The 20,077-nt window shown below is 45.6% G+C and overlaps 2 protein-coding genes across 8 annotated transcripts in view; one reads left to right on the forward strand and one right to left on the reverse strand.

Annotated features, from left to right (window-relative positions):
- Positions 1 to 1,889, reverse strand: part of BBC3 (BCL2 binding component 3) — a 104,120-nt gene extending 102,231 nt beyond the window's left edge. For 3 of the 4 annotated variants that reach the window (XM_083159783.1, XM_083159784.1, XM_083159782.1), the window contains exon 1: positions 1,747 to 1,889. The gene's annotated coding sequence lies outside the window, so the exon portion shown is untranslated. The remainder of the gene's footprint in view (positions 1 to 1,746) is intronic. The other variant, XM_083159786.1, reaches the window with a different exon arrangement.
- A 35-nt stretch (positions 1,890 to 1,924) lies between these two features.
- CCDC9 (coiled-coil domain containing 9) overlaps positions 1,925 to 20,077 on the forward strand; it is a 53,181-nt gene continuing 35,028 nt past the window's right edge. The window contains exons 1-12 of one of the 4 annotated variants that reach the window (XM_083159778.1): positions 1,925 to 2,078; positions 5,464 to 5,512; positions 6,201 to 6,305; positions 8,282 to 8,425; positions 8,775 to 9,182; positions 9,267 to 9,350; positions 10,271 to 10,441; positions 10,626 to 10,807; positions 10,932 to 10,984; positions 11,770 to 11,890; positions 12,075 to 12,174; positions 12,816 to 13,302. In XM_083159778.1, the coding sequence (XP_083015904.1) occupies positions 5,510 to 5,512; positions 6,201 to 6,305; positions 8,282 to 8,425; positions 8,775 to 9,182; positions 9,267 to 9,350; positions 10,271 to 10,441; positions 10,626 to 10,807; positions 10,932 to 10,984; positions 11,770 to 11,890; positions 12,075 to 12,174; positions 12,816 to 13,302 (1,858 nt within the window). In that variant the 5' untranslated portion in view covers positions 1,925 to 2,078; positions 5,464 to 5,509. Of the gene's footprint in view, positions 2,079 to 2,233; positions 2,386 to 5,463; positions 5,513 to 6,200; positions 6,306 to 8,281; positions 8,426 to 8,774; positions 9,183 to 9,266; positions 9,351 to 10,270; positions 10,442 to 10,625; positions 10,808 to 10,931; positions 10,985 to 11,769; positions 11,891 to 12,074; positions 12,175 to 12,815; positions 13,303 to 20,077 lie in introns of those variants that run through there. The other 3 variants (XM_083159777.1, XM_083159775.1, XM_083159776.1) reach the window with 3 other exon arrangements.

The raw sequence follows: 20,077 nt of genomic DNA on the forward strand, positions 1-20,077 counted from the left end.
TCAAGGACCCCCAGCAGTGCACATTATCCAGGTCTCCACGCACAATCAAAGGTGGAATAATTAGCTACACCTGTGATCTTTTAAAATGTGTCAGTGACTTATAAGTGCACCTGTTCAACAGCCAGGTGACCTGGAAAACGTGCACTGTTGGGGGCCTTTAGGACCCGGGTTGAGAACCACTGCTCTACACCATCCGTAGACTCACTCAATAACATGCCGGATATTAGATCATGTATAATAGCAATTTTGTCCCACAGAGAAGTAAGCAAACGTCAAGCAGGATTTTTATTCATGGATACATTTTCATACAGATACAAGGGGCTTTTCCTCAGAATAGTCATTGACATATCTACCCCCAGTGGCACTTATAGTGTGTACACACAGTGCGATATGGCTTCCGATGTTGCCAATATAGTGAACATCGGAAGCCATATCGCATGCAGATCGCATGGTGATTGTATGCTTTTTTAGCGCCGATGCGCGCTCCCATGTGAGTGAAAGTCGCGGTCAAATAGAGAGGGCAGCCAAGACTAGGTACTTGTTTCCTAATACGGCGCCCCCGATTTTGATCATAGTACATATTATACAATCGCACCGCATGCAATATAGCGGCATGCGATGCAGATTTTTATTGTACAAGCACCCTGATGGGTGCTTACAATATTAAATGCACCCCCATTGTGAACGCCACCCCCACTATCAACGCAAATCCGAAGCATGGCAAGCGCAGCGAGCCCGCGAGGGGCGGCGGTACGCGTCCTCCGACCTTTTCATAACCCCACTATCCACGTCGGCGAGGAGTTGATTTTAGATAGTGTGGCGAGCGCAGTGAGCCACCGAGCCCGAAGCGTGACGAGCGCAGCGAGGTGACACGGATTACTTTACATGTATTCCGCGTGCGCTCGCCACGCTTCGGGCTCGGTGACTCGCTGCACTATCTAAAATCAACTCCACGCCGACGTGGATAGTGGGGGTATGAAAAGGTCGGAGGACGCGTACCGCCGCCACTCAACACGTTTCAGGTTGGCGTTGATAGTGGGGGTGGCGTTGGCAATGGGGGTGCATTTAACTTTGTAAGCATCCATCAGGGTGCTTGTACAATTAAAAATCGCATCGCATGCCATTTGCTGGTATGCAATGCTATGCGATATTTCATTGTACAAGCACTCTTGTTAATTTAACGGGAATATCGCATTGCACACCACTTAGTGCGGTATGCGATGGGCGCCGTGCTAGGAAACAAGTACCCTATATAGTGCAGATCTGCACTATATAGTCAAAATTGTGCCACTGCATGCATGCCGTGCGATCACATCGGGACTCGCATAGCATGGCATATCTCACCGTGTGTACACACCATTAAGGCCCCATACATTACGGCGATTTATCGCATGCGACACATCTTCAAATGACCCAGAGGCTACTAGACTGTATGCGACGCATCGTATGCGATCATTTTGCATACGATGTATCTCATACAATGCCGTGCAAGATCGAAATGACATAAGAGTTGAGTGTGTAGAAACTGACCAAATCATACTAGTATATGCAACCCATACAATCAACATTCCTTATCACACAGATGTATCAAAGCTCGGAGGGAGATAAAATACCAACCGGGATGACATACAGTATAGTGGGCTGTGGTGGGAATACTCAGTGCTAGGGTACCACCTGCTATTATGTGCCTCCTGGTGTCTGAAGACGGATGCATGAAGTGTGCTTTATGTGACATTACATACATACCTGCCATACTTATACACGCATATAACACGTGTGCGTGACTGCCCTCTCTGTCACCTGCTGCTGTTGTTGACTTCTTGTTCTTGTACTAGGTCAGCCACCAGCAGAGGGCGCTGCGCTGCGCTGTTCTGTCCCGCGGATATTGCACCCATTGAGCTGTCTGCCTGCCGATACCCCTCCCCTTAGGGGGTGTGGCTTAGACGGATACCGGAAGACGCGTGTTACTGGAGAGACGGAAGTCGCTATCTTGCAGCTTCCGGGAAGGGACGGGAGCCGGGTGGAAGCAAGTTGTACAGGGAAACTCTAGCTTAGCAGGTGACGGCGGGGCATCTGCTGTAAGTATGCGCAGGGCTATGATGTGTCAATGAGGCGGCAGGGGTGTAGTGAGTGGGAGTACAGCTGGTCTATATAGTTACATGTAGTATAGATGGCCAGTGTAGATTAGGTGTGGGCATGCAAGGGAGCAGGCTGCTGCCAGAATAATGCTGGAGGCGGGGGGTGGTGCAGTTATAAATGGATGCAGTTTTTCAGTGGTAGATGGGATGTCTGCCCACCCCATGTGTTCTTGGTGCTTCAAAGCTGGATACACACTATTGTCAGCCCATCAGTGGGTGTATGCACCCGATATGTCTGTGACCGATGGTGTGTATGTGTTGGTACTACATCACAGAGGACGGTTGAGGAATAAGGATGGCACATCGATTGGGATGTGGATATGCATACCTAAATTAACCACTAGGTCGGCATGATGGGGACTCTGCCTGCATGACAACCTTTTGTATTTCCTTGTGCTAATACACTAGGTGCCAAAATGACCTTGGGGGTGGGGTGGGTTTGAGGATCCAAGAGCGGCATGAAATGCTGAATTTTCTTGATGTACAGTACCGAATTTCCATGTTTCATGCACATGTTTGGGGGCGGCACTTGGATGCTTCTGTTGGTGCTGTCAGCCTGAAATGTACCAGTAACTGCACAATATCCACTGTACTGTTCCATATTCCATCTTGTATAGAGTGTACATGGATAGGGAATGCAGATACTGTCCCTGTAATCTGTCCTACTTATTCTATTCTCTCAAATGAGGGCTTATAAATAATCAATACAATTAATACACTTAGGCAGGGGGGGGCGGCCATTATTGTTGTGCCTACGGGCGCACTCACTCCTAAATCCGCCCCTGTTGATGTAGGTACCACAGGTGAAATGAGGAGTGACTATGGTGGTGTATTCAATACCTGCTGGTCTCCAGTCATTACAACTGATATTATACAAATTCTTGTAAACAATCATTACAGCAAGTTTTGTATGGCAAAATAGGGTAAATGAATCCAGGGTTTTACGTGGATTGATAATAGGTGTCCCCCAACATTTTATTCTTGGCCCTCTTCTTCTCTATCTCTACATGTCCTCCCTGGGTGAGCTTATTTGCTCACTTAACTTCCACTACCACCTCTATGCTGATAATACTAAAATCTACCGATCCTTTCCTGATCTTTCTCCCTCTATCCTCACTCATATCTCCAACTGTTTCTCTGCTGTCTACTCTTGGATGACCCAGCACTTTTTTAGACTTAAAATATTAAAGACTAAGCTGACCTCTTCCCACCCTCCTGCATAAAACCTGACAATCTCTCAACCTAACCTGTCTAAGCTCACTTCTTCGCCTTCTGTGTCACCCCAGTCTGTCTAACCCTCCCCTTTAGAATGTAAGCTCTCATGAGCAGGGCCCTCTCTCCTTATGTGCCTTTCTTAGAATATATAAACCTTTGCCACCCTGATAATTGCTTCAGTGTCCTGTCCCCTGGTGCACCTATCCATATTAACCATGTACTTGTCCGAAACTGTCTTGTACTGTAATTTGTTATGTGTTTTTGATTATAACTATGCTCTGTAAAGCGCTGCGGAATCTGTGTGCGCTATATAAGAAACTGTTAATAAATAAATAATTAAACAATTCCCACTATTAGTAGATCCTCTAGGGCAGTGGTGGGGAACCTCAGGCCCAGGGGCCGTATGTGGCCCCTGTAGCCGGTCTGAGTGGCCCTCCTACCCACCCAGCGGCTTTGCCCTGTCAAGTACAGGGGACTTCTTGCGAGAGGTCGGTAGTTCTTGCGAGATTCCTCTTAATCAACAGCAACTGGAGACTGTCAGTCCTTTTCAGCGGCAGCCGCCGGAGCGTGGGGCGGCTGCAGCAATTTGTAAGAGAAATTTTTACATATGGCCCCGAAGGGTTTTTGCACCATACAATTGGCCCTTGGCCCAAAAAAGGTTCCCCACCCCTGCTCTAGGGTGACGTTATCCAATATAAAATTGATGTAAATCCAAATTGTATATACTGAAATATGAACTATGCATACCAGGGGTATTCAACATGAATACCTACATCTGATATAGAGCTAAATGTCCTAACATATCATGCACTAGGTTGCTATTAGGGCATAGTATTACCATGGCAGGTCATGCTGTGATATACACAGCAGCTGGAGCATGACTGGGTTGGCTTCATCTGTTCTAGACAACACTATTATCTGTTTCTCTGACATTGCCTGTGCAGTGCTACATAAAACTTCTAGACCTTGTCTATGCTTTCAACCAACTTTAGTGCTTGTTTATTCTAATGTGGTGCTTCAAGTTATGTCAGTGCCTCCACACAGGGGAGCTGATGAGTCCTGCGTAGCTCATTGCATGTTTAGATAGTGATCACTATAAATAGTGTACACATTGTAAGGACAGCTACTAGTATGTGTAATGCTACCTATTCACATGTGAGATAAGGCACAATCGTCGTGACAAATAGCATGCCTTTGCATGTCCCCCGATGCGATGTGCTGGCCCGCCGGTGGAATCTTGAGTGGATAGATATTATGTACTGCACATATTTATTGCATGTGCTTTTTAACCACAGGCGATCGCTCGCAATGCACTCTGCGGGGCTGGTGGGCGGTCAATGCGCTCTGCGGGGCTGGTGGGCGGTGGTAGTCAGCAGAATTTGAATTTTTTTATTTCTTTAAAAGACTGGGTGACCCTTTGATTGTCTGAGAGCTCTCTCAGCCAATCAGAAGGCTGCCCAGTGTTTTGAAATGGTTTTTCAAATTCTGCTAACCGCTCTGCTAAACCGACGCCCACCAGCCCTCTTTTGGCACCCGACGTGTCATCGTGGGTGGCATGCAACATTGGGTGCTGGATAAAAGCACTTAAGATGTGATCGGATGCGATGTCGCCTCCGATTGCAGAAGTGTATGGGCACCATAACAATGACTTTGCTAAAGCCATGCTCCTAGCATCTATAGTCCTGCAGCACATTGCTTATGGTTGATGCTCATACAGTATAGCAGATAAGGCTTATGTATACGACATTGGGTAAGACTGTATGTCACAGTGCAGTTGCCCGTTTGCAAAATGAGGCTAGTGACAAATATTTAAGATACTACTGCCCTAGAGTATCTTGTTGCAGTCCAATAAGTTTCTGGATGTGCTGTGGTCAGGTAGAGCAGACGCAATCGGACTGTCTGGTTGTGAACTGTAATCTCTGACCAAAGTTTTTGTGAAATGTCAGGACACAGAAAACGCCTCAAAAAACTTGGCCGGAGCAAGATTTCTGCACACTGGTTGCTGTATCAACTGACTCATATATATTGTTCTTCACTGTGTTTGCTTCTCTATTGATTGTAAGTGCTATAATTAATCTGCTCATCATGGAAAACCTTCTTTGCTTTGCAGGAAGAAGACTCCTGTAGAGTCCCGGCTGATACCTCGTGTCACAATTATGGTAAAGAAATGTATACTTGTATATTATTATGTTACAGTTGCTTACAGGGTGGAATTTAAGTGTCTTTTTGTGAGGAAATATCACAGCTCTGTGCTTTGTTTCACTACTTGTAGAAGTTAAGGAAATAGAGTATCCTCCAAATAACTGCTTAGATATATCCATGAATTAGCATATCCACAATAAGTACAATCTGGAGGGGCCAGAGACCACACACAGAATCCATATCACTGTGCTCGGCACACTATTTTGCTCTCCCACCACGCCGTAGTGGATGGTATGGCATGAAATACGGACTGTCGGATAAAAAAAAAAATGTGAAAAACTCGTATCTTGACTTTGTGTCGACCTTCCAACCCTGTCTGCCACATTTGAGGGAATGTGTGCATCTGCTGTACTTGAGCCCAAACGGAGCAGCTACTGAGTTGCTCAATTGGGAACATAACACACAGAGCCGCTCCTAAAAATATTTAACTTTTTTTTTTTTTTTCATGAGACGTAACATTTTCTGCAATTTCTACAATTTCTATGAACTTATTTGATTTGCTTTGAAACTAACTGAAGCAGCCTGATCCAGGTTTAAAAAAAGGGTGGTTTTAATTTTGAGATCAAGTCAGAGCCAAAGGGTACTAACGGCTAGTTAGCAGTATGTCGATGGGATTGTGAAATAAAAGTAACTCTGGTCTTACAGGATTCTGTGCTGGACTTGAAGTCTAAGGAAGAGAAGGATGCAGAGCTGGACAAGAAGATTGAAGCCTTGCGCAAGAAGAATGAAGCACTGGTCAGGAGACACCAGGTAGCCAAGCGCTCTGTGTAATCTGTGCAGGTTGTGCTCCGTTCTTCTAGGGCTTAGTAAGCGGGGTCATTATTGTGGATGCAGAGGAAGGCAAAAGGTGTCCAATTTTTATATTAACTACTCGTGTGTACCTGTTACAAAAAATTAATCAATCAATTAATTTGATACCTAGAGCCTGATTCTGCGATAGATGTACTGTGATTGACCGTGAATGTTCTAGACTGTACTGGGGTGGGGGGGCTAATCAAAATGAATGCACGTGTCAAATTGAGCGATTATCGACAGACTGCCCATGCGGGACAATGCTAAGGTGCATTTGTTTTGCCACTAAATGAGAATTTAAATGAATAGTGATTTGACATGGAGGGAATGTTTGGGGTGGGTAAAAGGAAGTGACGGCAAAACTGGGTGTCGCGCTATGTTCGAGGTATGTAGCTGCCTTCAGCTACGATTATCTACATAGGGAAACATGGTGCCAGCATCCCAATCTGCGGGACTATAGACTCAGTTGGGTTCCTGGTTATTGCTACGATGCTGGTTATGTGTACACAGTTGCTGAGGACTATGATGGTCCTGGTGGGTGTCGCCTGTCTATTCTGGGCGGTAGCTTCACTTGGGATGATTAGCAAGTCCGTAGCCTGAAAAATCCCAGATACGTAGGCATATGCGCACAGACGTGAATTAGACCCATGTGTACACAAGCGGCAGATCATTCCATCAGCGTGCGCCTCTGTACATATCCCAGTGTCATAAGCATATTTTATTACCACGTGCTGCAATGATTTACCTAGGTACCAGTCAGTTTATGAGCTGAGTTTTAGTTGGTAATGTAGCCGTTAATTCATTCTGCAAAGGACACTGGTATGACTTTTATACAATTACCATGACCTGCAGCACGTCGACTAGTGACCATGTTGACATAACCCAGGTGATATGTCGACATACATGACTGCTGGGTTACCAGAGATTGTATCACGGCTCCAGCATAGTCTTCTGGGTACTCGTGGTCATGTGACAATCAGTTCCAGCACCGACTTTTTAAAGCTCCAGCATTCTGGTAAGAATTTTCTCCACCACTTATAGATTATAAATGGTGGAGAAAATTCTTACCAGAATACCCCTTAAGCCCCATACACACTAGAAGATAAAGCCCATTCTGTAAGATATCTTACTTTATCGTCTAGTGCAGGCTTTCCCAACCACGGTCCTCAAGGCACACCAACAGTACAGGTTTTAGTGATTATCCAGGCTTGAGCACAGGTGACTGAATTAGTACCTGAGTGATTCTGATTAAACCATCTGTGCGGAAGCCTGGATATCACTAAAACCTGCACTGTTGGTGTGCCTTGAGGACCGTGGTTGGGAAAGCCTGGTCTAGTGTGTACTCTTTATGTCATTGACGATGCATGCCCCCACGCCTTGTTAACGACCCCCTCCCTCGTGTAGCATGTCCGGACGAGGGAGGTATTTGTTTTCGATGGCCTTGCTGCATCGCTAGCATGGCCGTAGTTCACTTTGGAGTCAACATATTGCCATCGCCTATTTTGTATGGGGCTTGTTCCATCCCCCTCCTCACAGCTTAGCACTCCCGGTGGCACCTAAGCGTCTGCATCATCAATATGCAGACCTTTCAATTGGTGACCCTTCAGATATTGGCATTGTGACCATGTCGATAGTTTGAGTATATTGATATCGTGACTGACCATTTTACAAGTCGACATGAATGTTAACATGGTCACTTTCGGCTGTGTCTGAATACTCTGCAAAGGTACGATGGCTGTAGTCATTACACTACTTGCCTTGCTACGATGTTAGATGAACCCATGCTTGTTGGACCACACCTTTCTTCTCCATTGCAGATAATTGGACCTCCATGCGGCATACAGATGTTTTCTGTATGTTGCTATTACATATTGGATATTTTGCAGTCAGTCTTTCTGGGGCATGCTATTCATGTATATATCTTTCACTGGTAGATGATCGAGGAGGACCGGAAGAGGGCTGAACAGGAGGGAATCGCAGTGACCACTCCAAGGAAAGCCAAACACCTTGACGGCGAGCCAGACAAAGCTCGGAAAGAGAAGGAGAATTTCTCAATAACTTTAGATGTCTCTGCTGGGGTGAGAGCGGTTTGACGGCCATATTTGTGGGAAGTGGGAACGGTCTGACCATGCTAGAAATGTAGATTCTGTGCTTCACATTTACACCCCCACTAGTTCACTATATGCAGCTGTTGACACTTTGGGAATGCGATATCTGATATTGCAGTCTCTGAAAATTTCACTTTATTAGAATTACTTATTGGGATCTTTGCTGTGTAGACCCTGGTTGGTGTTTCTATTAGTTACTTCCAGGATTTTTCAGGATAAACTTTGAGGGGAGTATTGCATGTTATTTATATAGGAGTTTACAAAACTGCTTAACATGCATGTATAATGACTTACGTAGCCCTCTGTGTAATTACTGTAGGAGAAGAGAGTAGTAAATGATGGCAAGTTCCCCAAAGTCTTGCACACCCCACCTCGTGCCGAAACATCGCCAAGAAGTCCCACCCCCAGGTCCAGTGGGCGGATTGGAGCTTTCTCTGATGGACGTATCCCCCATATGGACAAACAGGAAGAATATTTTCAAGCGGATGTGGATGACAGCCCACCAAAAGAAAGGCCAATTAGAGTAAGAAGAAGTCAGGGTCCTGATGTATCAAGGAGAAGTCCACATGTGCCCAAAGAAGGATTTCCCGGAGAGCCATGGGCACCCTCTCCAAAAGGAGCAGAGAGGGGTGGAAGAGGTCCAGGAAGGGGCGGTAGCACCCCTGGCAGAGGTGGCAGTCTCAGTGCTGTTGGGGAGGGTGTCCCAGGACCTGACAGGAAAGTTAAGGTACTGTAATGATCTTAAAGCTGGTGCACGTTACTATTGCTTGTGGTCATCTGGCTTCAAATATGCTGTTTTTTCTGTGCTCAGGAATGGGAAGAGAGGAGGAAGCTGAATATAGAAAAGATGAACGAGGAGATGGAAAAGATTGCAGAGTACGAGAGGAGCCAAAGGGTGAGTCCTTTGTTGGGTCGAATAGATATCTATTACTATAGGCTGTTCTTTGGTTACATGTTTGCCCTCCTCAATTATCTGTACATGTAATAGTGTTCTTTCTAGCACTTTTCAAACATGTCTTCTGTGGTGTCTATCACATTGTGGGGGTTATTCTAGTCAACAAGCAACGCTGCAAAATTCTACCTGTTGGGTAGAGTGCATGTCGGGGTCGTGACTATCAGAGGCAGTGGAGTCACCTGCCTCCAGGCTCGAAGCCCTAAAGGGACCATGTGCAGGTACAGCAGCACATGTGTAGTTCAGAGTGACCGCTGCTCTTCCCCGGTGCACCCACTGCTGCTGCATAGTTAATTGGCTCCATCTCAGGAGCCTTGCCAAAACCTGCGATAAGGGCAGAACAGCTCTCACCTGGTACTGTGCAATCAATGGTGCACCCGCCACAGCTGCTGAACTGTAGTAGTAGTACGTTTATTCATAAGGCGCCACAAAGTGTCTGCAGCGCCGTACATAGCAAACAAAAAAACAAATTACAAGGTAACGTACAGGGTGTGTTGATAAATACAGTATAAATAGGGGTATAGCTGGTAGAAACTGTGAGGTGGGACCTGCCGGTGATCGCTGATGCTGCATATGACCGAATCTCATGAATCTGACCCTGACTTACTAGCTGTTGTCACACAGCGTATACATTCACACAGGCTTTTTTTTTTTTTTTTTAAGGGAAGGGGGTACCAAACATCAACTTGCACCTGGGGTAAACTTATGCTTCTGGTGCATGTGCTAGCTAAGTGCCAGAGATGATCTTTCAGAGATTTACTGTATAACGGAAAATGATTGTTTGATCATTATTTAACCCCTTAATCCAGAAAATCGATTTAAATGGACCTTTGAAGCTCACATTTTTAATTGAATGTTTTCAGGACGGAGTAAGAGACAAAAATCCAATCCGCAACTTTCTTGATGACCCCAGGCGGACAGGTCCCATCATGGAAGTTGATCGTAAGGAGGGGAGCCGCAGACATATTAGGAATTGGGGAGGACCTGATTTTGAGAGGGTTAAAACTGGCATGGACCGGGAAAAGGAGAGTCATGTAAGTGTGTGAATATGTACATCGGTGTTTTCCAAATGTATGTCAATGGGGCTCATTTGCAGTATATAACTCGAATCCCAAAATACTGAAACCGCTTTCTGGTACAGACATTCAATCTAGAACATCAGGATTAGGAGACTTCTATGCACATACACACGTCTGACAATTTACTTTTGTGTCCTAGGTGAGGAGACCTGGAATGAAAAATCAAATGGATATGACCATATCAATGACTGGTAAGGAACGTGCGGAATACATGAGATGGAAGCAGGAGCGGGACAAGATCGATCAGGAGAGACTGGAACGTCACCGGAAGCCCACAGGGCAATGGAAGAGAGAGTGGGATGCGGAGAAAACGGACACCATGTATGTAGCATTTTTCGGCCTATGTACACTTACCTATAGCCATGGTCTGCAGTGTGTGCTCTTTATTATTGCCACTGGTATAGTAATCTGGATTCTAATTGATGATCCTAATAATTCTCAATAGGTTTAAGGAAGGAGATGCTCCTCCTATAGATAATGAACCCACCAGCAGAAGAGGTGAGTACGACTGCACATTAGATATGTGGTTACATCTTATTGTTCTACAGTAACACTTTCCAGAAATCACTGTTCCCTTTATCTGTTGTACTGGAGACTTCACAACCTAAAGGCGTGAAACCAGTCCAATTAAAGAATTGATTTACTCATCTCGCTGGGAGGGGCACAGGCTTATTATCTCGGTTATCCTCTTTTTGATTGGGCTACTATCTGGTGGATATATAGTTCTATAGAGGTGAAGGTATGGAGGTGCCCTCTCCTGGTGTAGTTGGGGACTTACATACACAAAGCTGCCAGGATCCGGCGCACAAGCCCAGGGGTTCCATTCAATCTAGTCGTAGCTAGTTTCATTTGCTCCCAAAAGCTGGGAAATGGGCTAAAATGGTCATTTTGAATAAATTGGTTAACTCAAATGAATTTATCCAGATCTAAAAGTCTATTTTTGGTTGTTTTTATAGCGTTTGGGAACAAATAGTTTAATTGTTTGCGCCCATACATTATCAGATTTTCATTTCACTAGAAAGATTGGAAAGAATTGTGTGTTTGACCAGCTTTACAGGTGTGCACGTGTGAATTAGCCTATTCTCAGTAAGAAGACCTGAAATGGTCCTAATGGATGGAACCCACCCTCACTTTCCATTCATAACCCCAGGAACGCTTAACTGGCTCTTACTAAAGAACAAATATGTTTAAGTCAATATTTTTTGGTTGCCAGTGATTTGTGACTTATGTCCTACACACACACACACGCCCCCTTTCAATGATTCTAATGTGTTCTTTCACAGACCATGGGAAACGAGGTTCTCCTAAGCCACCCACCATGGCAGAGTTTCTTGGCGATAGCTTTAAAAGACCCTCTCAAAGGAGTGAACAGAAGAGGGGCCGGGGCCGGAACAAACCTTACAGGTGTGTGCAGGAGACCCTCTACATGTTCAGTTACAACAAGGAACCAATAAAAGACCCCCTCTATTCCCTAACTTCTCCATTATAGCGACATTCTATGTCAATACTTTGGTCCATTCTCCCTTTCTGTGTAATAGTATAGAACTTACGCCGTTGCTTGAGTTACATACCACATATTTTCTTTCAGCATGCATGACAGCCGCTGGGAGGACGACGAGGAGGAGGTGGTCAATGGAAAGGAACAGCATTTGCCAGTGGAGGAGAAGGAGACTTGCGTAGAGAAAGCGGTATGTTTTTCCATCTCCTTGGTGGTGTATGGTAGGCAAAAATAAGCCTAGATGTCTGTAATAACAGTCCCACTGAGTATTTATTGTAGCCATGGCATCTTACTTCGGGACATGGATTTTGGGGGGGATGGTTCTATGGTTGGAACATCTGTAAATGTTCCCTTTGTGTCTGTCTGTCTCCCCTTCTCCCTCTCTCTCCCCTTCTCCCTCTCTCTCCCCTTCTCCCTCTCTCTCCCCTTCTCCCTCTCTCTCCCCTTCTCCCTCTCTCTCCCCCTCTCCTCTATCTCCTCTCTCCCCTTCTCCCTCTTTCCCTCTCTCTCCCCTTCTCCCTCTCTCTCCCCTTCTCCCTCTCTCTCCCCTTCTCCCTCTCTCTCCCCTCTCTCCCTCTCTCCCCTCTCTCCCCTTCTCCCCTCTCTCCCCTTCTCCCTCTCTCTCCCCTTCTCTCCCCTTCTCCCTCTCTCCCCTTCTCCCTCTCTCTCCCCTTCTCCCTCTCTCTCCCCTTCTCCCTCTCTCTCCCCTTCTCCCTCTCTCTCCCCTTCTCCCTCTCTCTCCCCTTCTCCCTCTCTCAAAGGTCTTTTGTAGTATTCAGATGACCAAACTACCTCCGTCCACTTATCTTATCTTAACTTCCCCTAATGCAGGAGGAACAGAAGTCCAAGGGAATGCTGAAAACCACCACAGACAGATCTACAACAGTTGTTGACCGAAAGAGAGTTGGAGTAACACATGTTCCTGAAGATGATGATGAGGGGGAGGAGGATGATGGTCAATGGACCGATGCTAGTGGGGTTGAAGATGATTCCTCAGACGATGATGAAGACTTGTCCGATAAAGAGCGCCCCAAATCTTCTCCAGCCACCCCACAAGAGGAAAGGCTACCTCAGCAAGTGGAAGCTCTAAAGCTGACAATACCTTCACCCAATGAAAGCCCCGATGACGACAGAGTTGTGCAGACCAAGCCCACAAGCCCATTTTCCCCTGAGGGACACCGTCCGGTGACTGACTGGGGGGAGGAGATGGAAATGCTGTCACCCCCAGGAAGTGGCAATGAGGACAGTCCTCCTCAAGCCATTAATATGAGAGTGTTCAGCGTGGACACAAGATCTCAAGATAATTATTCTCCGTCAGGTCAGTGAGAGCAGTACGCTGGCAAGAACCTATGCACACCCTGACCAGTATTACGGTATTTTTAGTTCATGATGGAACCGTTGTATTGGTGATGTGATTATGAATGCCTACGGCAGTTATGAAATGTTTTTTAATTCATCGTTTAAAATACTTATAGTATATTGTATGCTACATTGATAACTAATACAATTATCCTAGGGTATTGTGTAAAGGGCAAGTGTCCTGTTAAATGGTAAAGAGCTTGTGTAAATTGACCCAGAGTAGGCTACTCTGAGTGGTCAGTGGAAAAATGGGTGTGCTTTCTGCTTATAATCTATGGATTCTTTTTATTCCGGGTTCCGTTAGCGATGTGATGTGTTGCCAACGCGATATCTTACACACTCACTAACATTAGGGGCAGAATGTAATAGGGTGTGCGAATCAGAAATTGAGAGATTTTTTTTTTTTTTCCCCCATATTTGTCGATCTGCGGCCGGGATTGCGACAATCAACGGCCGTTATCGGCAGAACGGGCCCGACAGCTTCTGAAGTCGGGCCCGTTCTGCCGTGATCCTGCATCAATGCTGTCGTTAAAGACCGCATTGAATAGGGAGCCGCCGCTATTTCCCATGTCGGAAATAGCGGCGGCACATTGCATACCCCCTATGTGATTGCAGGTTTAAAAAACGGGAAAACTCACCCAAAATCCCTCGCTTTCTGATTCTCCCAACCTATTACATTTGGCCCACTGTATTGAATTTGGTGTTATTAGATTAGCCGTACCTGATCAGAATGTGCTTTTGACAAACCGTATTGCTAGAAGTATGGATGAGTTTTGTTTGAATTGTGTGCATTATATATATTTTTTGTTTTAAAGCTATTGTAGGGAATTACCGTCCAAACAAAAATATACAGTGTATCCAGAAAGTTTTCACAGCACTTTTACTTTCCCCACATTTTGTAATGTTACAGCCTTTTTCTAAAATGGAATAAATTTTTCCTAGCACGGCGCCAGCGATGGAAATTGTATTCATCGGGTCCCAAAAAATCGCGTCCATCGCATGCAACCAAATCGCATGCGATGCGGTCAATGCGATTTTTACATTGGCCCCAATGTTAAATGCCCCCCCAGACCCCAATTTTCATTGTTTCCCCACCCTGATGGGTCAAATGGCCCCCCATTGTTAACGCCACCCCACGATGAACGCCAACCCGAAGCGTGGCGAGCGCAGCGGTACGTGTCCTCCATCCTTTTCATACCCCCACTATCCACGTCGGTGTGGAGTTGACGTTATATAGTGTGGCGAGCGCAGTGAGCCACCGAGCCCGAAGCATGGCGAGCCCTGCGAGGGGACGCGCATTACTTCACAGGTATTACGTGTCCCCTCGCGGGGCTCTCTGCGCTCGCCACGCTGGTGGCTCGCTGCGCTCGCCACACTATATAAAGTCAACTCCACGCCGACGTGGATAGTGGGGGTATGAAAAGGTCAGAGGACGCGTACCGCTGCGATCGCCACGCTTCGGGTTGGCGTTCATCGTGGGGTGGTATTAACAATGGGGGGCATTTGTCATGTAAATTACCCATCAGGGTGGGTATACAATGAAAAATCTGGTCCATTGGCCCATTTAACATTGTTCTCTATGTAAAATCGGGTCCATCGCATCGGTCGCATTGTATGCCATTATAATGGCATACAATGAACCCGATTTTACATAGGAATTTAACATTGAATACAATGCATTCAATGTTAAATCGCGTTGGCGCGCCGGTCGCATCGCATGCCTTAACTTAAGGCATGCGATGGATGCGATTTTTTAATTGTCGGGGAAAAGGCTAAAAATAGCCCTATAATCGCATCGGCCGCGTCCATCGCATACCTTAAGTTAAGGTATGCGATCACGGGCGCCGAGCTAGGAAACAAGTACCCCTTTTTTTTTTCCTTCCCTTCAAAATTCTACACACAATACACCATTATGACAACGTGAAAAAAGTTTTTGGGATATTTTTGTATATGTATTAAAAAGAAGAAAAAAGAAATCTAATGTACATAAGTATTCACAGCCTTTGCTCAATACTTTAATGCACTTTGGGCAGCAATTACAGCCCCAAGTCTTTTTGAATATGATGCAGCACCTCTCAAGCTCCTTCAGGTTGGATGGGAGGCATCGGTGCACATCCATTTACAGATCTCTCCAGGGATGTTCAATTGGATTCCAGTCTACGTTCTGGCTGGGCCACTCAAGGACATCTTGTCTGTGTGCTTAGGGTCCTCGTCCTACTAATATAAAAACAGTTACCCCAGTCTGAGGTCAAGAACGCTCTGGAGCAGGTTTTCATCTAGGATGTTTCTGTACATTGCTGCATTCATCTTTCCCTCTGCCCTGACTAGTCTCCCAGTTCCTGCTGCTGAAAAATATCCCCACACCATGATGCTGCCACCACCATACTTTACTATAGGGATGGTATTGGCCTGTTGGTGAGAAGTTAATCCAAAAATTACATTTGGCATTCACAGCAAAGCGTTCAAACTTTGTCTTATCAGACCAGAAAATGTCTTGTTTCTCGTGGTCTGAGAGCCCTTCGGGTGCATTTGGGCAAAAACAGGTAGTCTGCCATATGCTTTTTACTAAGGGGTGGCTTCAGCCTGGCCACTCTACCATACAAGCCTGATTGGTGAATTGCTGCAGAGATGGTTGTCCCTCTGGAAGGTTCTCTTCTCTCCACAGAGGAATGCTGTAGCTCTGACAGAGTGACCACCTGGTTCTTGGTCACCTCCCAGGGCCCTTCTCCACCATATGCTCAGTTTAGATGGCCATCCAACTCTAGGAAGAGTCCTGGTGGTTCCGAACGTCTTCCATTTACGGATGATGGCTACTGTGCTCATCGGGACCTTCAAAGCAGCGGAAATATTTATGTACCCTTCCCCAGACTTGGGACTCTTCGGTGGTCTTCAGACCATTCCTTTGACTTGATGCTTGATTTGTGCTCTGACATGCATTGTCACGTGTGGGACCTTATATAGAGGGGTGTGCCTTTCCACATCATGTCCAATCAACTGCGTTTACCACAGGTGGACTCCGATTAAGCTGTACAAACACTCAATGATCAGTGGAAACAGGATGCATCTGAGCTTCATGACAAAGGCTCTGAATACTTACATACATTTCTTAGATTTGTAATGTAAATAAAATTGCAAAAATCTCCCCAAAACTTTTTTTCGCATCATTATGGGGTAGTGTGTGCGGAATTTTGAGAGGATAAAACTGAATTTATTCTATTTTGGAATAAGGTTGTAACGTAACAAAATGTGGGAGAAAAATGAAGCGCTGTGAGTACTTTCCGGATGCACTGTTTGCTACTCGAATTAACAAGGCCGTGTTTGTATTCAAGTGCAATTAAGTTGCAGAACATTACATATGGGGAAAACCCACCACAAATTCATGTTTTGTCTTTCAATAGAACTACTGCTAAAGGTGCGTACACACTATAAGATATTTTTAAATTATATGCATAATAACTCTATAGTTAGCGCTATTATCGTTCACATCGTCTAGTATGTATGCTCTATCATTAATGTGCACTCCCGAGAGTGTTAACAATGAAACCCCCCCAGTCTAAACATGCATTCAAATATCATCTTTGGGGGGTATTCAATGCTGTGGGTGAGCGGCGACAGCGAGCAGAGCTTCCTGCTCGCTGTCACCACTCACCCTGTCAGTATTAAACACAGCCCCCTCATACGCCAATTCCCCCTCGCTCCATTTTTTGAGTGAGGGGGAATTGGCAGCTCCTGAACCAGCGAGACTCGCGGCTAAATACAGCGAGTTTTCTGCATTAGCCGCGAGTCTCGCTGTTTTGGGGAATTCTCGCCGTCCTGTGACGGCGAGGATTTCCCCAGAACATTGAATAGAGCGAGCGGCCGGCGCGGGGGTTAAACAGCGAGGATCGCTGGTTTTCTGCAATCCTCGCTGTTTAACCCCCTCGCCAGCCGCATTGAATACCTGCCAATGACTGCAGGGTCTGGGTGACATCACTGAACAAAATAATTAGTGATATTGCTCAGTTTGTATACACTACATGGTGATTATCGTTAACAATGTAACTCATTGAGTGTAAAATATAAATATTCAATGTATGTCTACTTTTCCAGGAGCTTAAAACTAATTTTGTTATTAGTTGATCAAGCTGTGATTGTGGAAACCATGTAGGGAGAATTAGTCCTAGGGTGAAAGGCTGCTGTTCTACTACTGAACAAGTAACCCATGTTAGTACTGCAAATACTGAATTACCTTGTGTCCCATGTTGTAGTGGTGAATGTGTGATGATCAAGGCCCAGACCCCCAAATTCAGTGTTATAGCCGTCTTCTTTCCCATGACTGATGGGTGTGGCATGCGGGCCCAACAGTTGGGATTTCGGAGCTCAGTATACTGACATTGAAATCCCGACGGCTGGTACTCTGACAGGGGGCGAGCGCAAAGAAGCCCCTTGCAGGCTCGCTGCACTCGCCACAGGTTCTATTCTCCCTTTATGAGGGTCATGGACCCCCACCAGGGAGAGTAGCCCCTGTCAGTCAGGTTCCTGATTGTTGGACATTTGAACAGTCAGGATTCCGATGTCATTACTGACCGTCCTAATCCCGACTGTTGAGATGTCATCCAGCACTCCTGGTGGAAAGGGCCAAAATAACACTTATCTCTTGTGTAATGTGGACTACAGGGGAGTATTTATGGGAAACTAGGTAACGGGAGGTAGACTGTATCACAGCCAATATTAATTTGTTAAAGAAATCAATTTGGGAAAAAAAAACAATAAGTCAGTGGTTCCCAACCCTGGTCCTCAAGTGCCCCCAACAGTGCATGTTTTGCAGGTCTCCACACAGAATCACAGGTGCTATAATTAGCTCCACCTGTGGATCTTTTCAAATGTGCCTGAATAATGAGTGCACCTGCCGGGTGACCTGGAAAACGTGCACTGTTGGGGGTACTTGAGCACCAGGCTTTGGAACCACTGTTATAAGTTACCAGTTAGATTCATGACTTTGTAAAGTTGGTTGCTAATGCATGGTGAGGAAGACAATGGTTCAACTTTTTAAGAAAGAGAAATTCGATAGGCAGACCCTAAGACAGGGGTGGCCAACCCAGTACTCGAGATCTACCAGCGATCCATGTTTTCCAGATCACCTAGCTGGTGCACAGCTGTAGTCATTACTGTCACATTGTCAAACCTGCTGCATTTATTCCTACTATAGATCCACAGGTGGCCTGATATACATGTGCTGTTGGTAGATCTTGAGGACAGGTTTGGTCACCCCTGCCCAGGATACGGTCATTGGGTCTACAGCAAGTTGGTTGACAATCATTATGTCGACATGGGTCTAGGTCGACAGTCAAAAGGTCGACATGGGGGATTTTCACTTTTTTTTTTTTTTTTTTTTTTAGCCGACAGCCAGTATTTCATCCCCTACCATCCACTAGGGCTGGCAGGAGAATAAAATAGTGTGCCAAACACAGCGAGGCATCATGCCTGAAGCTTCGCAATTGAAGCTAGGGGATGTGGTGCACTGTAAACTGTGTCCATGTCTACATTTGTGTGAAAAACCCCATGTCGACCTTTTTACTGTCGACCTAACTGTGTCAACCTAATGACTGTCAACCAACTTGCTGTAGACCAAAGGATCCCTGCCCTAAGGGGGGTCTTTTTACTAAGCCTTGTAGATAGGGGCTGACTAACTGCCATGTTACAGGTTGTGTTTGATAAGTGAGTTAGGGGCAGTTTGGTGCTTTATCTCCATCCACTGCCCTCGCACTGGCTTATTAAATAAGCTCCTGACTATTTTACATATCTGTGACACTAGACTTCTGCCCACTGACATCGGTAAATGACTCAATGCACATACACGGTCCGTGGCATAAAGTGCACAGGTGGGAGATGGTCATTAACTTCAGTGATATTTAAATGCACACGCACAATGCTAGGACGACTTTTTATGAATTTGCTGACCTGTATACTGCACGGGCATGCTGGTGGTTTAGAGTTATACATTTCACGTCTTTTCCTTTCTTGCTGTTAACAAGGACTGAAGCTTTTATTCTTCCCAAACTTGCAGGCTATAAGAGGAGGCCGCGCAAAATCAGCTATTAACGCTTCCGCTTGGTGTCGGCCCTTGTGATTTGGATAGTGAATGATAGGCGTTGTGCATCTTGATCTGCATGGATTATACCCAGAATGTAACGGTCATCTTGCATGTATGTCACCCAGCAAAGAACCGCGTGGCCAGTGTCCTCTGCAAATGCCCTTATGAACTTTATGCTGCTAATAAATGCGTTCCAGGTGATTGAGCGCCACCCTGCTGGTTGTTGCTGCCTTTATCTTTATAAGAAGTTACAGCCAAACCATTTTAAGGTGAAATTGTTGGTCAGATGCGGAAAATATATAACTGATTAAAAGCTGCTATTTGGATATTAGATTCTGTATCCCATACATACATGCATGCATGCATACATACATACATACATACATGCATGCATGCATGCATGCATACATACATGAATGAAGCGGTCCATGAAACTGTTTGGTTGCACACCTTCCCCCAGATATCCCTCCCTTACTGAACAGACCTTAAGATAGGACTGAAGAGTCATAGTTATTGACACGAGCCGTTCTGTGCTGAGCGACTGTCCTGTAGTAATGGCACATCTCATGTGACCTGGCGTGTATGGCAACAGCTGGGCACTTGCTCAGGTCTAGTAATAGATGTGTTGAAGCCCGAACCCATGGCAAGACTAAGTGTGTGT

The sequence above is a fragment of the Crinia signifera genome, chromosome 9 (assembly GCF_055691185.1).
Source record: "Crinia signifera chromosome 9, ASM5569118v1, whole genome shotgun sequence".
Lineage (NCBI taxonomy): Eukaryota > Metazoa > Chordata > Amphibia > Anura > Myobatrachidae > Crinia > Crinia signifera.